At 33.8% G+C, this 18,114-nt stretch overlaps 1 protein-coding gene across 2 annotated transcripts in view; it reads right to left on the bottom strand.

Moving 5' to 3' along the window:
• Positions 1 to 18,114, bottom strand: part of LOC141345641 (thrombospondin type-1 domain-containing protein 4-like) — a 47,000-nt gene that overhangs the window by 10,280 nt on the left and 18,606 nt on the right. For both annotated transcript variants that reach the window (XM_073850526.1, XM_073850527.1), the window contains 3 exons: positions 4,996 to 5,200; positions 2,485 to 2,660; positions 34 to 133 (listed from right to left, as the gene is read on the bottom strand). In XM_073850526.1, the coding sequence (XP_073706627.1) occupies positions 34 to 133; positions 2,485 to 2,660; positions 4,996 to 5,200 (481 nt within the window). The remainder of the gene's footprint in view (positions 1 to 33; positions 134 to 2,484; positions 2,661 to 4,995; positions 5,201 to 18,114) is intronic.

The raw sequence follows: 18,114 nt of genomic DNA, 5'->3' as shown, positions 1-18,114 counted from the left end.
TTCAAAAAATGAGCTTAATATATATTGACTAACCATCCAGCTGGTTCTCTTTAGGACGTGGGGCGTCTACGGCATTCTCTGACGGCATGATGAACTCATAATGAACGCCTGGATTGGGCTGCTGGTAGATCATCTGAGGACACACAAACACAGATGATCAGTGATGATTAGATGAGCGCATTACAAACTACTGTCAGCTACAGACTTTTAAAAATATTAGTAGTTCAAATATTAAAATTTCAAATATTAATTAGCAATTACAGGGCCAAGCACTAGGCAAGCAAGGCAGCAAGCAACTGAAGCAATAAGTAATTGAAGCCATTTAAAGATCAAAATTGGTAAAAAATAATTAAAACAACCCTAGTAATATATTTAATGTGTTATCACTTTTGACCAATAGGTGGCACTGTTATCAAATTGATGTGGTGTGTTTAGTCTGAGGTGACAATGGCGCATAAAAAGTTTGGTGTCAATATGTCAAAGCTTTGCAGAGATACAGCCTGAGAGTCATTTTGGCATCATGTCTCACATTTATTGCGGCACTGTACAAATATGTCTATCGACATGAAATCCCTAACTTTTTGTCAGCAGAGTCTAAAAATGATCTGACTTGATTTTGATGAAAATCAGAAGAACATTAACCAATAACAATAACTACTGTATTTCATATATTTAGATGAAATCCGTAACTTCTTGCCAGCATGGTCTGAAGATGATCTGAGCCAAACTTGGTGAAAATCGGACCAACAGTCTAGGAGGAGTTCGAATAAGTAGGTTTTTAACATAAATCAAAATGGCGGACAGGAAGTTTGGTATCTATGTTCTCTGCATGACCCAAAGAATACACTGAGACCAGTTTCAAAAGGCTAATACATTCAAAAGTTATTAGCATTTTTGCAAATTTCTATATAACTCTGCTGCCACAAAACCATCAGGGCAAGACGCCAAAGATACTTACTGAGTTTTGTAATGATATAGTAATGCGTTGTGTAAAAAAGTAGTGTTTTCGAAAACTAAACCTTACAGTTTTTGAATGTGTTAAACAATAACCATTTTATATATCGACATGAAATCCATAACTTTTTGCCAGCATGGTCTGAAGATGATCTGAGCCAAATTTGCTGAAAAATGGGCCAACAGTTTAGGAGGAGTTCGAAAAAGTAGGTTTTTTAACATATCTATGTTCTTGGCATGACCCAAAGAATATATTGAGACCAGTTTAATTACAATAGGCTAATATATTCAAAAGTTATTAGCATTTCTTTACTTTTTGAACTTTTGAGGTGGTGTTGCCACATAACTTTTTGAGTACCATCAGGGCCGATAATACATACTGAGTTTCGTAACAATACGGCAGTGTGTTTGTAATTATAGCATTTTATGACAAAATTCAAAATGGCTGACATGGGAAAATTGGCATGCTTCACTGAATCTAAAGAGACCAGTTTTGTGACTTTTGGCCAAAACATTCAGACGTTATTAGCAAAAATAGCAATTTTTCATATCTCCTGACCACTAGGTGGCGTTTCTCTGAAACTGTGCAGGTAGCCTCAGGTCATGCTCATTATAACACACACCAAGTTTGGTCTCAAAATGCCAAACCACTGCGGAAATACAGCCTTACATCCATTTTTGTGTGCTTTTCGTCAAATTCGTTTGTGCGTTATTTGAGAACAGTTTGACTAATCAACTTGAATTCCGTAACTTTTTGCCAGCATGGTCTGAAGATGATCTGAGCCAATTTTGATGAAAATCAGACAAACTGTCTAGGACGAGTTCGAAAAAGTAGGGTTTTTGAATTATTAAAAATAGCTAAAAAACTAAACCTTACGACTTTTTAAGTCCGAGAATTTCTTATGCATTTTGACAAGTTTTTTCCTATTTGTAATCCTTTTCTATCAAAATGCTTGCTATGGATGCGAAAATGCAGAAAATCAAACTTGATCTGAATTTTATGACAGACGAAAGTTTTGGAGGCATTGTGTAAACGTTTATTTTTTAACAAGCGAAAATTTCAGACGAGATAACATACACAGACCTTAAGTGTTCATTTGACTCGGCATGAGCCAAGAATTGAGAGGAAAAATTTTCCTTCTAGACCTTACGGTTCAAAAGCTATTAGTATAAACATGAGTGAAATTTTGGACAAGTGGTGACGCTAGAGAGTTTAAGTTAGAGACTCCAAACTTGCTATGGTTAATGTTGAGACTGTCCTCTATCAGTGTGCCAAATTTCAGAACTTTCCAGCAAGCGGTTCAATGGGCTTCCATAGATTCAATAGAGGAAGAAACGGAAGAAGAATCAGATATCTTAACAGATAGAAAAGGTGCCTTCGAACCTTCGGTGCTTGGCTCCTAATAATAACAATACTTAACTCTAAATTCTATTAGAGTTAAAAGAATAAAATAAAACATTATATTAATATAATATTACTTAAAAATGTGTTACAATGAAAGTGCCAACAATAGATATTCATTCACTCACAAACACATCCAGGATTTCATTGGTCGGCCCCTCAGCCAGGAAGGACTCTCCCGCAGTGCTGCTGATCTCATTGGGCCGTCGGTACGTGAACATCGTTCCCACTCCCTCATACATTCCTGGACGGTCAATGGCCCAGTTTCCATTAATAATGGATCGTCCAGACCGGCTGAGCAGGGCTGCACACACACACACACACACACACACACACACACACACACACACACACACACACACACACACACACACACACACACACACACACACACACACACACACACACACAGTAGCTGCTCAGAGTTATGGCCAGATTGTTGCTGACAGGGAAGTTCAGCAGTTAACGGTGCTTCTGACACACGCTGACACACACATAAAACTCAAAGCGCTCGCTGAATAACACACACAGCTCGGGCTCAGTGACCTCAGGCCAGCACACGGCTCATCTTTGCTCTCTGAGTGTTTACGTGGGATGTTTATTGAATCCCGTGGCTCATAAATCAGCAGAAGGAAAATCCGGACACTGTGAGAAAAGAATTTTCCATCCTCCGCTGAGTTTGTCATTGAATAAGCCGCGGTTAGTCCTGCAGCACTGACATCTGATCCTCCGCAACACAAACCATGTTCAGCTACTGGAAACAAGCAGCAAAAGCGTCACACTGTTGAATTAGAAACGCTGAGCTGGAGGCTGAATGATGGGGAATGCGTTTATCTGCGCAGCCGTGAAACCGCTGAGCAGCAGCGTGACATTCATTACAGCAGTGACTATAAAAACTCATTCAGTCTGGGTCTTTAACTAACAAACCGGCACTTACAGAGACTGAAATATACGTTAGGATGTTTTGCATTGTAATTGCACAGATCTGATGTGTTTTACAAGCGTATGTTGGTTAGGAGCTGGTTTAAAGTGAGGGGTTCTGAAATAGTTGGAGAAAACAGATCCTGATTTGACTTTTTAAGACGCTTTTTAAGCCACGTAATTATAGCCAATCAGAACTCTAGTTCAATCTGTGTGATGTGACAGAAACTGTAAACATGTGATGGTGTGATGAAGGCTGGTTATAAGGAGCTAGAAAATAAGAGCCTTTCATTCCAATAATTAAAACTGTAACAATAATGTTTTCAGAATTACACATTCCAACTATAAAAAATAATGACAGAAGAATGGTATAATTGGAATCACTGTTAAAATGTTTCTTTTTTAGCTGATGAATGAAAAAACCATTGACAGATCAGATCAGATTTGTATAAATGTGTCATTCCATTACTTGCTCACCAATGGATCCTCTGGAGTGAATGGGTGCCGTCAGAATGAGAGTCCAAACAGCTGATAAAAACATCACAATAATCCACAAGTAATCCACACCACTCCAGTCCATCAGTTAACATCTTGACAAGACAAAAGCTGAAACAAATCCATCATTAATATTTTTAACTAAAATAGGAGTCCATAATCCATAATAACGCTTCCTCATGTGAAAAAGTGGTCTGGTCTGAATCAAGAAAGAAATCTGCACAGATCAAGCACAGTTTACAAGCCAAAACAGCTCTAAACAAATATGTGGCTGGATTTTGATGTGAGCGACAACAGGAGATGGACTTTTTCACTCGAGGAAGCGTTATTATGGATTATGGACGCGTATTTAACGCCTTAATGAAGGTAAGTTTTAGCTTTTGTCTTCTCAAGATGTTAACTGATGGACTGGAGTGGGTTATTGTGGATTATTGTGATGTTTTTATCAGCTGTTTGGACTCCCATTATGACTGCACCCATTTACTGCAGAGGAGTTTTCAGTAATTACAGTAATTGTCATAATGCTATAGTTATCATAACAGTCATTGGTTATGGTTATAGTTACTCTCACATTATTAAGGAAAGGCCATTTGCAAAGATGCATAAAAACCCTTATACTCTCTTCTGCTGTGGGTGAAGCTGCATCACGAATGATTTGCACGAACATAGACGCATATGTAGATCGGGATCGGAGCTTTTCTTTCAAAAACGAAAGTAACGTTAATTCTCTGTGTCTTCAGCGGCTCAGATGTCAGGAGTAAATGACTACTGCTGTGTTCATTATTACATCAGTCGCTCAATTAGAGTCTTCCTCTGTACCTGAGTCACACAATGGCGATCTGAGTCGGACTGTTTCAGCTTGGTGAGGGCGGGGCTAAGGTAAAGCGCTCATGTCAATCAACTATCGTGGGAGGGGCCTCTGTCTGTGTGTCGTCACACCCACAAGAAGCTGAGAATGAGCTGATTTTAAAAAGGGGATATTACGTTTAAAGATTAAGAAAATACCACTGGGTGGATTTTTATCATTGTAGGGTGGTTGTGTTCACAAACTGCCAACACACAATAATGTTCAAACAACATGGAAAAGTGAGTTTTGCATCCAAAGACCTCTTTAAGACTGGTTTTGTGGTCCAGGGACACAAATTTATCATTGTAATTGTTATAGTTATCATTATAGCAATTGCTATAGTTATGGTTCCTGAAGCGAATCTCTATTTTCTTACCCAGGTAGTTCCTGCTCTTCACCATCTCGGTGACGTTGATCTTGGTGGCTCCTGGCGGGATCTCCACGATCTTGTGATAGCCCACTTTAGACAGACTGTGCTCAAACAAGCCGGAGATGAGCTTACACGCACTGTTGTCCCCTCCGCACACGCCACACTTATCCGGAATCTTCCCAGAACCCAGGAAATCGTCGCAGCCAGCACTCTGACACACACAAAAACAGACAGAAACACAGTCAGTGACCTCTAATGAACACAGACACACTTTGACCTCTGCCACACTGTCATGTGATCACTTTATCTGGCTAATGGTTTGGACAGCTTGATCTCTTCCGAACACTGTACGTCTGTTTTCATGATGTGACGTTGACATGGCCGGAAACGACTATTAATCAGATGTCAGCGCTGGACACGGGGAATATATTTCTCTTTTCATCGCTTCATAAATCCAGCCCAGACTGTAAAACCGCAGGTTTAGCAAGCAGGTGCGGAAAGACAGGAGTGAAAAAGGACAGAAAGACAGAGAAAAACTCAAAATGAGAAAATGATGGAGAAAAACAGTCTGGAGCCAGTGAGCCTGTTGGAGGCACAGACACAAACACCCATAATCCCTTACTGAAGTCAGAGCCAGCGGTCACTCAGCATCTGACCTTCTGTCAAACCCTGTCCAGATCACCAGAAAAACGTCTGGAGTGCAGCACTACTGATTCATAATCTGTGAACTCAAACACAAACACACAGCGCTCGCTGGAGACGAAGGAATGTTTGCCAGCAGGGTTGCCAGGTCTGTGAAACAAAACCAACCCATTCTTGTATTTTTCTGCTGTTATCCTCTCAATCGAAATAGTGTTACAGGAAGATCGCTCTAAACCGCGGACTTCAAAAACTTTAAATCTGTGGACTTGGCAACCCTGTTTGTCAATAATTAAAAACAGATCAAAATCAGACAAACTTTTGACTAAATAAGTTATTATGAAACTCTCCAACAAGTTGGACCAAAATACAAATCTTGATAATGACTTTCAAACTATGCACAATACAAAGAATCAAACAATTTTCCCCCAGCTGATAAACAATTAAAACATTGACAGTCAATCAGAATCCCTCTAAACAACTTCAGCATTTACAGTGGCAGATGACAAAATCAATGGAATATACTTGCCATTAAGGTTATAGATTATAACGTTTTGAGGTTAAATTTCGTAAAATGCATTGTCTTTATCATTAATATAGTTATCATTCAAATTATTGATCTATAGTTGTTATTCCAGTTACTGTTAAAGTAAACCAATTTTGGTCTGGATGAAAATGTAGTTATCATTATTTTTATTGGTTTAGTTATTGGTATTGCAACAGTTATAAACATAACATGTTTTTCTTGTTTGACCAAAATCCTTTCAGACACAAAATACAAATGATGGACGTTACTTTCAATCTATAACATATTAAAAAGTTAATCAACAGACAAACATTAGGTTGGTTAGATAGCCTAGCCTGAAAGTTTAAAGGAGTTACAAAAGCTTGAAGTTTAAAAATTTAGGTAGATAGATTATATGATTCACATGTTGCTAGCATGATTAACATGTAGTTAGCATGTTGCTAATCATGTTTCTAATATAATTAGCATTAAATTAGCCTGTTGCTTACCTGTTGCTTATCAATATTGTAACGCATTACTTATCATAAAAAGTTACTAAGTAATGTAATTAGTTACTTTTTAGGGAGTATTTCAATATTGTAACGCATTACTTTTCATAAAAAGTAACTAAATATTGTAAGGCATTACTTTCCATAAAAAGTAACTAAGTAACGTAATTAGTTACTTTTTTAGAGAGTAACTCAATATCGTAATGCATTACTTTTCATAAAAAGTAACTAAGTAACGTAATTAGTTACTTTTTTAGGGAGTAACTAAATACTGTAACGCATTACTTTCCATAAAAAGTAACTAAGTAACGTAATTAGTTACTTTTTAGGGAGTATCTCAATATTGTAAAACACAACCCTTTCCATAAAAAGTAACTAAGTAACGTAATTAGTTACTTTTTTAGAGAGTAACTCAATATCGTAATGCATTACTTTCCATAAAAAGTAACTAAGTAATGTAATTAGTTACTTTTTAGGGAGTATCTCAATATTGTAAAACACAACCCTTTCCATAAAAAGTAACTAAGTAACGTAATTAGTTACTTTATTAGGGAGTAACTCAATACTGTAATGCATTACTTTCCATAAAAAGTAACTAAGTAACGTAATTAGTTACTGTTTTAGAGAGTAACTCAATATCGTAATGCATTACTTTTCATAAAAAGTAACTAAGTAACGTAATTAGTTACTTTTTTAGGGAGTAACTAAATACTGTAACGCATTACTTTCCATAAAAAGTAACTAAGTAACGTAATTAGTTACTTTTTAGGGAGTATCTCAATATTGTAAAACACAACCCTTTCCATAAAAAGTAACTAAGTAACGTAATTAGTTACTTTTTTAGAGAGTAACTCAATATCGTAATGCATTACTTTCCATAAAAAGTAACTAAGTAACGTAATTAGTTACTTTTTAGGGAGTATCTCAATATTGTAAAACACAACCCTTTCCATAAAAAGTAACTAAGTAACGTAATTAGTTACTTTATTAGGGAGTAACTCAATACTGTAATGCATTACTTTCCATAAAAAGTAACTAAGTAACGTAATTAGTTACTGTTTTAGAGAGTAACTCAATATCGTAATGCATTACTTTCCATAAAAAGTAACTAAGTAACGTAATTAGTTACTTTTTAGGGAGTATCTCAATATTGTAAAACACAACCCTTTCCATAAAAAGTAACTAAGTAACGTAATTAGTTACTTTATTAGGGAGTAACTCAATACTGTAATGCATTACTTTCCATAAAAATAACTAAGTAACATAATTAGTTTCTTTTTAGGGAGTAACTCAGTATCGAAACGCATTACTTTCCATAAAAAGTAACTTTATTAGGGAGTAACTCAATATTGTAAGGCATTACTTTTCATAAAAAGTAACTAAGTAACGTAATTAGTTACTTTTTTAGAGAGTAACTCAATATCGTAATGCATTACTTTCCATAAAAATAACTAAGTAACATAATTAGTTTCTTTTTAGGGAGTAACTCAGTATCGAAACGCATTACTTTCCATAAAAAGTAACTTTATTAGGGAGTAACTCAATATTGTAAGGCATTACTTTTCATAAAAAGTAACTAAGTAACGTAATTAGTTACTTTTTTAGAGAGTAACTCAATATCGTAATGCATTACTTTTCATAAAAAGTAACTAAGTAACATAATTAGTTTCTTTTTAGGGAGTAACTCAGTATCGAAACGCATTACTTTCCATAAAAAGTAACTTTATTAGGGAGTAACTCAATATTGTAAGGCATTACTTTCCATAAAAAGTAACTAAGTAACGTAATTAGTTACTTTTTAGGGAGTATCTCAATATTGTAAAACACAACCCTTTCCATAAAAAGTAACTAAGTAACGTAATTAGTTACTTTTTTAGAGAGTAACTCAATATCGTAATGCATTACTTTCCATAAAAAGTAACTAAGTAACGTAATTAGTTACTTTTTAGGGAGTATCTCAATATTGTAAAACACAACCCTTTCCATAAAAAGTAACTAAGTAACGTAATTAGTTACTTTATTAGGGAGTAACTCAATACTGTAATGCATTACTTTCCATAAAAAGTAACTAAGTAACGTAATTAGTTACTTTTTTAGGGAGTAAATCAATATTGTAATGCATTACTTTACATAAAAATTAACTAAGTAACGTAATTAGTTACTTTTTAGGGAGTATCTCAATATTGTAACGCATTACTTTTCATAAAAAGTAACTAAATATTGTAAGGCATTACTTTCCATAAAAATTAACTAAGTAACGTAATTAGTTACTTTTTAGGGAGTATCTCAATATTGTAACGCATTACTTTTCATAAAAAGTAACTAAATATTGTAACGCATTACTTTCCATAAAAAGTAACTAAGTAACGTAATTAGTTACTTTTTTAGGGAGTAACTCAATACTGTAACGCATTACTTTCCATAAAAAGTAACTAAGTAACGTAATTAGTTACTTTTTTAGGGAGTAAATCAATATTGTAATGCATTACTTTACATAAAAAGTAACTAAGTAACGTAATTAGTTACTTTTTTAGGGAGTAACTCAATATTGTAATGCATTACTTTTAAAAGTACGTTTCCCCAACACTGATCATCATAACCAAAATCTCTTCAGACAGATGACAGTAATAACTTTCAGACATGTAAGTAGGACTTTCCCAGGAGGACCTGAAGGAAGACCTGAATCCAGGTCATTTAGTTCCCAGAGTCTCTCTCTCTCTTTCTCTGTAGGACATCCGGCCTGTTTGGCACCGGAGAAACACCAAAACACGGATTTCAGCATTCCTGAGATTCCCTTCAGACTCGCTGCTGCCGAAAGCTGACGGTGTTTCAGTGATGTTCAGTGCTCTTATAAAGACACTTCTCCTCGCAGGTGGAGATGATGGTGAAGAATCATGTAATCATCATCCATCATCATCACACGGATATTGCTCAACGGCGCGGATGTGACAGCTGGACGCATGACGGAAACACCAAACCTCTAGAGTTTCATCCTGACGGATCAGCGTCTCCTGTGATATGTAATATCCTCTCCACAGTGAGAGCTCTTTGAAGCCACGGACGGCTCCAGTTTGTGGTTCAGCAGCGAGAATGAAGCTGGCAGCAGGAAAGACGCAGTCGGACTGACCCGACGGCTACAGTTACGGCGGCCCGGGATATTTTACACTCCATAATGGGCGAATTTTAACAAAAGCACCTTCACACGCAGCAGAACACACACGTCTGTGCACAACCAATGGCCTCCAATTATTCCGCCTCAATTTATTGATATTTCAAGCCCTTGACTGAACCAGCACAATTATTACACTGCAAAAAATTATTTGGGATTTCTGCCTTGTTCTCCAGTACAAATATCCCAGCATTCTTTAATCCAAGATACATTCACTTGAGAAGCAAAATTAAGCAAATCTATGCATAAAACAAGAAAAAGCTTGTTTCCCTAGTTGATTTTTTTAGAAGCACTTGCAGATATTTGTTCTTGTTTTTAAGCAGTGTTAGTTTAGTATCAGTTAAGTTTTTATTAATATTTTGAATCAGCTTTTATTTTACTTTTGGTTTGAGGTTTAGCAATTTTGTTTTGTTTTTATCAGCTATAGTAGTTTTTAGGTTTGTTTATATAGTTTTTGTAAATTTTTATTTTATTATAAATGTTTTTAACCAGCTGAGATAAAAAGCTTTTATATTTTGTTTCAAATGTGTAGATATTTTTTCTTGTTTTTAAGCAGTGTTATTTTAGTATCAATTACGTTTATTATTATTTTGAATTAGCTTTTATTTTATTTTTATTTTAATTTTGGTTCGAGTTTTAGCTTTTCTTGTCAGTTTTTGGTGTTTATATAGTTTTTGTACATTTTTATTTTATTATAAATGTTTTTAACCAGCTGAAATAAAAAAGCTGTTATATTTAGTTTCAGTTCAAATTTATTTAGCATTTTTTAAATGTTTTTAAGCATTTATTTTAATATCAATTAAGTTTATTAATATTTTGAATTAGCTTTTATTTTATTTTTATTTTAAGTTTGGTTCGAGTTTTAGTTTTTTTGGTCAGTTTTTGGTGTTTGTATAGTTTTTGTAAATGTTTATTTTATTATAAATGTTCGTAACCAGGCTGTTATATTTTGTTTAAAAAGCAACGAGACTTAATATCTTCCACCATTTAACGTCTGAAGTAAATGCATCTTGATATTTGCTGGCAAACAAGACAGAAACACTGAGTAAGAACATCATTTTTTGCAGCGTTCAGGTGATTCAGACAAAGCAGCTCTCTGTGTGTTTCACCTGGATCTTGTTTATATTTCAGATTCACATTCTGACTTCTGTCATAAATAAGATGCAGTAGTTAGTGTCCTAAAGTCTCATATAATAAATAACAATCAGATGAAATACAGTCGCAAGCCGCTGGATGGACATCTGCGGCGCTGTTTTATGGCAGAGTCTCCCGCTCTCCGTACGAGTTTCCCACGATGCACTGGGAGCGGCAGCCAGCAGCTTATGGACATGCTGGAAACCTTTCAAGCTCTCTTTCCATCCAGATCAGCGTCTCCCTTATAAAGCCAACAAACACACACCAGCTCTAAGATCACTTCATCTGCCCACGGCCCTCAAACATCATCGTGTGCGGCGCCTATTTATGAGATAATAATCCAGAATGATGAGATCACATGATCATTATGAATTCAGATCATCATGACTGACACATAAAGATACAACCGGAATGAATTCAACCGGACCTTCTCAACCCTCTGGTCTAAAATGTTATTCAAACTTCTGAGACTAAAATGATCAACTCCTCCTAGAGCTAGAAAATGACGATTAAAACTGGGGAAAATCCCATAGACTTACAGTGCCTTGCGAAATTATGCATACCCTTCATTTTTTTCACATTTTGTTATGTTGCTGCATTTTCAGCTGTTAGACCTTTTCTGAGAGGTGTGTGTCTTTCTAAATCAGACTCATTCAAATGAATTTGCCACAGTTTAACTCCACTCCAAGTGTAGGAACATCTAGAAGCAATATGAATGCTCCTGAGATACATTTTGAGTGTCCCAGAAAAGGGTATGAATACTTATGCAACGGGATCTTTTCAGTTTTTTATTTTTAATAAATTTGCACAAATGTTAAAAACCTATTTTTTGCTTTGCCATTATGGAGTAGGGAGTGTAGATTGTAGATCTATCTAAATCATGTTAACAATATGTTAATCATGCTAGAATCATGTTAGAAACTAATCATAGAATCATTTGAGAAAATCACCTTTAAAGTTGTTCAAATGAAGTTCTTAGCAATGCATGCAGTATTACTAATCAAAAATAACGTTTTGATAAATTTACGGTAGGCAATTTACAAAATATCTTGTAAATAATGATTTTTGTAAACAAGTTGCAAATTTGTTGCAAATTGAAATTCAATTCAAATATAAAAAATATCGTTTTTTTTGATAAAGTTAATGATTATTTTTCTACAATTTAGTGAATGAAAATGAAATATTTGAAATTAAATTAAAGGTGATTAATCTTAATTGTTATTTTTTTTATTGATGGATGTTGATGGACTCAAATCAAACAGATCAGATGATTCACATTAAATACAAATATTTCATATATTTTATATTTATATTTATTTTCTTGATGGATTCAAATCAGATCAAAATACTTTCAAAATACATGAAGGTAATTATTTTAGCTGGAAATTCAATTAGAAATGTTTTACTTTTTAAATAATCAAGCGATATGTGTATTTAAAACCTAAAATAATTTTTTATTTGCATCTCGATTAACTCAAATCAACAAATCGAGTCTGACATAAAAACATAATCTTTGTGAAAACAGATTCACAAAATGTAATTTTTTTTCAATTATGTTGCAAATTCATTGAAAATCTTTATATTTTAAGCAGATATTTTATATTTTAACAGAAATAAATTTTATATTTTAAATAATCATGTGTAATGACTATTTTTCTACAATTCGGTGAATGAAAATAATATACTAGAAATTAAAATAAAGGTGATTAATCTTAAATTATTTTATATTACATAAAAGTAATTATTTTAGCTGGAAATTCAATGAAAATGTTTTATATTTTAAATAATCAATTGATATGTGTTTTTAAAATCGAAAATTAGATTTTTTTTTGCATCTTGATTAACTCAAATCAACTCATATCAAATAAATAAATCATTCTGACATAAAAACATAATCTTTGTGGAAACAGATTCACAAAATTAATATTTTTAAAATTCTGTTGCAAATTCAATGAAAGGTTTTAGATTTTAAACATATATTTTATATTTTGTAATCATCAATAATCATCTCTGACTCTTTTTCTACAGTTCAGTGAATGAAAATGAAACACTTTCCAAATCAAGTGTGATTAATTGTAAATTTTTTCTATTTTTATTGATGGATCTCGACTCAAATCAAACAATCAGATGATTCACATCAAATGAATGAATCAGAATCTAAACTAAATTCTCCAAACAGTCAAACTCATACGATGAAACACACTCAGACTGGATGTGAAGCTGTTCTCACATCTGTTTCACACATTGGTTTAATTAATATTTATGTGATAAGTTATTAGACAATATTAGACATCTAAAACCTCTGCATCTAGTTCTTAGCAATGCATATTACTAATCAAAAATTAAGTTTTGATATATTTACAGCAGGAAATATTTACTTAATATCCTAATGATTTTTGGCATTCAAGAAAAATCGACAATTGTGCTATAGAAACATTTATATAACAACTGAAGCAAAAGTCTGAGGAAATAGCAGAGACTCAGAGGACATTTACAGTAAGATGAGGGAATATATTTCCCAACAGTTTGTAACTGTTTGTGTGTCACATTCCTGTGAGACTCCTGCGGCGGGGCTCATGTGGACCCCATGTGGAGGAAGGGACGCAGCATGTGTCCTCCAAACGCACAGATGCACTCTGGGACTTTAAGAGCGCCACCGCAGGCTCATAACGGCCACCGTTTACCACGGTAAACTCCAGCACTGGAGCCGCTTTAATTACCTTCAGACTGTAAACGGCTGACTACCGGTCTGCCACGCACAAATACATACGCCACACACAAAGATAAACTCCACCAGCACCAGAACTCCAGCTCAAACTCATCAAACCTCTAGAACAGATGAAGCTGAGTGCAGTGCTTGTGCTCAAGAAATGAATGATTCCTCACATCATGTGTGTTACTGACTTCACCAAGTGATCAGATCAGACCATTTCTGCTGCTGAATAAAAAATAACAAGACTTTTTATCTCACAAGTCAGTATTGCGTGATATAAACTTGTAATTAAGAGGAAAAAAAAACAGAATTGTGAGAATTGTGACTATATCTCGCAATTTTGAGAAATAGTCGCAATTGTAATATAAACTCGTAATTTCAAGAAAAAAGTCAGAATTGCGAGAAAAAATCAGAATTGCAAGTTATAAAGTCAGAATTGCGAGAAAAAATCAGAATTGCAAGTTATAAAGTCAGAACTGCGAGAAAAAATTCAGAATTGCGAGAAAAAAGTCAGAATTGCGAAAAAAAATCAGAATTGCAAGTTATAAAGTCAGAACTGCGACTATATCTCGCAATTTTGAGAAATAGTCGCAATTGTGATAGAAACTCGTAATTTCAAGAAAAAAGTCAGAATTGCGAGAAAAAAGTCAGAAGTTGGAGATAAAAAGTCACAATTGCGAGTTATAAAGTCAGAACTGCGACTATATCTCGCAATTTTAAGAAATAAAGTCGCAATTGTGTGATATAAACTCGTAATTGTGAAAAAAAGTCAGAATTGCGAAAAAAAAATCAGAATTGCAAGTTATAAAGTCAGAACTGCGACTATATCTCGCAATTTTGAGAAATAGTCGCAATTGTGATAGAAACTCGTAATTTCAAGAAAAAAGTCAGAATTGCGAGAAAAAAGTCAGAAGTTGGAGATAAAAAGTCACAATTGCGAGTTATAAAGTCAGAACTGCGACTATATCTCGCAATTTTAAGAAATAAAGTCGCAATTGTGTGATATAAACTCGTAATTGTGAAAAAAAGTCAGAATTGCGAAAAAAAAATCAGAATTGCAAGTTATAAAGTCAGAACTGCGACTATATCTCGCAATTTTAAGAAATAAAGTCGCAATTGTGTGATATAAACTCGTAATTGTGAAAAAAAGTCAGAATTGCGAAAAAAATCAGAATTGCAAGTTATAAAGTCAGAACTGCGACTATATCTCGCAATTTTGAGAAATAGTCGCAATTGTGATAGAAACTCCTAATTTCAAGAAAAAAGTCAGAATTGCGAGATAAAAGTCAGAATTGCGAAAAAAATCAGAATTGCAAGTTATAAAGTCAGAACTGCGACTATATCTCGCAATTTTAAGAAATAAAGTCGCAATTGTGTGATATAAACTCGTAATTGTGAAAAAAAGTCAGAATTGCGAAAAAAATCAGAATTGCAAGTTATAAAGTCAGAACTGCGACTATATCTCGCAATTTTGAGAAATAGTCGCAATTGTGATAGAAACTCCTAATTTCAAGAAAAAAGTCAGAATTGCGAGATAAAAGTCAGAATTGCGAAAAAAATCAGAATTGCAAGTTATAAAGTCAGAACTGCGACTATATCTCGCAATTTTGAGAAATAGTCGCAATTGTGATAGAAACTCCTAATTTCAAGAAAAAAGTCAGAATTGCGAGATAAAAGTCAGAATTGCGAAAAAAATCAGAATTGCAAGTTATAAAGTCAGAACTGCGACTATATCTCGCAATTTTAAGAAATAAAGTCGCAATTGTGTGATATAAACTCGTAATTGTGAAAAAAAGTCAGAATTGCGAAAAAAATCAGAATTGCAAGTTATAAAGTCAGAACTGCGACTATATCTCGCAATTTTGAGAAATAGTCGCAATTGTGATAGAAACTCCTAATTTCAAGAAAAAAGTCAGAATTGCGAGATAAAAGTCAGAATTGCGAAAAAAATCAGAATTGCAAGTTATAAAGTCAGAACTGCGACTATATCTCGCAATTTTGAGAAATAGTCGCAATTGTGATAGAAACTCGTAATTTCAAGAAAAAAGTCAGAATTGCGAGAAAAAAGTCAGAAGTTGGAGATAAAAAGTCACAATTGCGAGTTATAAAGTCAGAACTGCGACTATATCTCGCAATTTTAAGAAATAAAGTCGCAATTGTGTGATATAAACTCGTAATTGTGAAAAAAAGTCAGAATTGCGAAAAAAATCAGAATTGCAAGTTATAAAGTCAGAACTGCGACTATATCTCGCAATTTTGAGAAATAGTCGCAATTGTGATATAAACTCCTAATTTCAAGAAAAAAGTCAGAATTGCGAGATAAAAGTCAGAATTGCGAAAAAAATCAGAATTGCAAGTTATAAAGTCAGAACTGCGACTATATCTCGCAATTTTGAGAAATAGTCGCAATTGTGATAGAAACTCGTAATTTCAAGAAAAAAGTCAGAATTGCGAGAAAAAAGTCAGAAGTTGGAGATAAAAAGTCACAATTGCGAGTTATAAAGTCAGAACTGCGACTATATCTCGCAATTTTAAGAAATAAAGTCGCAATTGTGTGATATAAACTCGTAATTGTGAAAAAAAGTCAGAATTGCGAAAAAAATCAGAATTGCAAGTTATAAAGTCAGAACTGCGACTATATCTCGCAATTTTGAGAAATAGTTGCAATTGTGATAGAAACTCCTAATTTCAAGAAAAAAGTCAGAATTGCGAGATAAAAGTCAGAATTGCGAAAAAAATCAGAATTGCGAGTTATAAAGTCAGAACTGCGACTATATCTAGCAATTTTGAGAAATAGTCGCAATTGTGATAGAAACTCGTAATTTCAAGAAAAAAGTCAGAATTGCGAGAAAAAAGTCAGAAGTTGGAGATAAAAAGTCACAATTGCGAGTTATAAAGTCAGAACTGCGACTATATCTCGCAATTTTAAGAAATAAAGTCGCAATTGTGTGATATAAACTCGTAATTGTGAAAAAAGTCAGAATTGCGAAAAAAATCAGAATTGCGAGTTATAAAGTCAGAACTGCGACTATATCTCGCAATTTTGAGAAATAGTCGCAATTGTGATAGAAACTCCTAATTTCAAGAAAAAAGTCAGAATTGCGAGATAAAAGTCAGAATTGCGAAAAAAATCAGAATTGCGAGAAAAAAGTCAGAAGTTGGAGATAAAAAGTCACAATTGCGAGTTATAAAGTCAGAACTGCGACTATATCTCGCAATTTTAAGAAATAAAGTCGCAATTGTGTGATATAAACTCGTAATTGTGAAAAAAAGTCAGAATTGTGAGAAAAAAGTCAGAATTGTGAGTTAATTTCTCACAATACTGACTTTATATCTCACAATTCAGACTTTTATTATTCACAATTGTGAGTTTATATCTCACAATTCTGAGAAAAATGGCAGTATTGTGAGTAAAAGTCAGAAAAAAGGTCAGAATTCTGACATTATATCTCACAATTCTGACTTTATAACTCGCAATTGTGAATTTTATCGCACAATTCTTTAAAAAAAGTCAAAAATGCTAGAAAAAAGTCAGTATTGCGAGTTTATCTTAATTCTGACTTTATATCTCGCAACTGCGTGACATAAGTTCGTAATATCAAGAAAAAAAGTCAGAATTGAGTGATAAAAAGTCCCAATTGCATGATATAAACTTGCAATTGCAAGAAAAAAGTCAGAATTGCAAGTTTCTCTCACAATTCTGCCTTTATTATTCGCAATTGTGAGTTTATATTTCACAATTCTGAGAAAGTAATGTCAGTAAAATTCTGATTGGCAAGATACAAACTCGCAATTGCGAGAAAAAAGTCAGAAGTCAGAGATAAAAAGTCACAATTGCGAGTTATAAAGTCAGAACTGCGACTATATCTTGAAATTTTAAGAAATAAAGTCACAATTGTGTGATATAAACTCATAATTGTGAAAAAAAATGTCAGAGTTGTGAGAAAAAAGTCAGAATTGTGAGTTTATTTCTCACAATACTGACTTTATATCTCACAATTCAGACTTTATTATTCACAATTGTGAGTTTATATCTCACAATTCTGAGAAAAAATGTCAGTGTTATGAGTAAAAGTCAGAATTGCAACATACAGACTCGCAATTGCGAGAAAAAAAGTCAAAATTGCCAGAAAAAAATAGTCAGAATGATGAAGAAAAAGTAAATTGTGAGATACAAACTTGGAATTGCAAGAAAAAAGGTCAGAATTCTGACATTATATCTCACAATTCTGACTTTATAACATGCAATTGTGAGTTTTTAATCGCACAATTCTTTTAAAAAAAGTCTAGAAAAAAGTCAGATTTGGGAGTTTATCTCAATTCTGACTTTATATCTCGCAATTCAGACTGTATTATTCGCAATTGTGAGTTTATATCTCACAATTCTGAGAAAAAAATGTCTGTATTGTAAGTAAAAGTCAGAATTGTGAGATACAAACTCGTAATTGGGAGGAAA

Source organism: Garra rufa, chromosome 11 (genome assembly GCF_049309525.1).
Source record: "Garra rufa chromosome 11, GarRuf1.0, whole genome shotgun sequence".
NCBI classification, from domain to species: Eukaryota; Metazoa; Chordata; class Actinopteri; order Cypriniformes; family Cyprinidae; genus Garra; species Garra rufa.
Note: the sequence above shows the minus strand (reverse complement) of the source record. Positions and strands in the feature narration are given on the sequence as shown.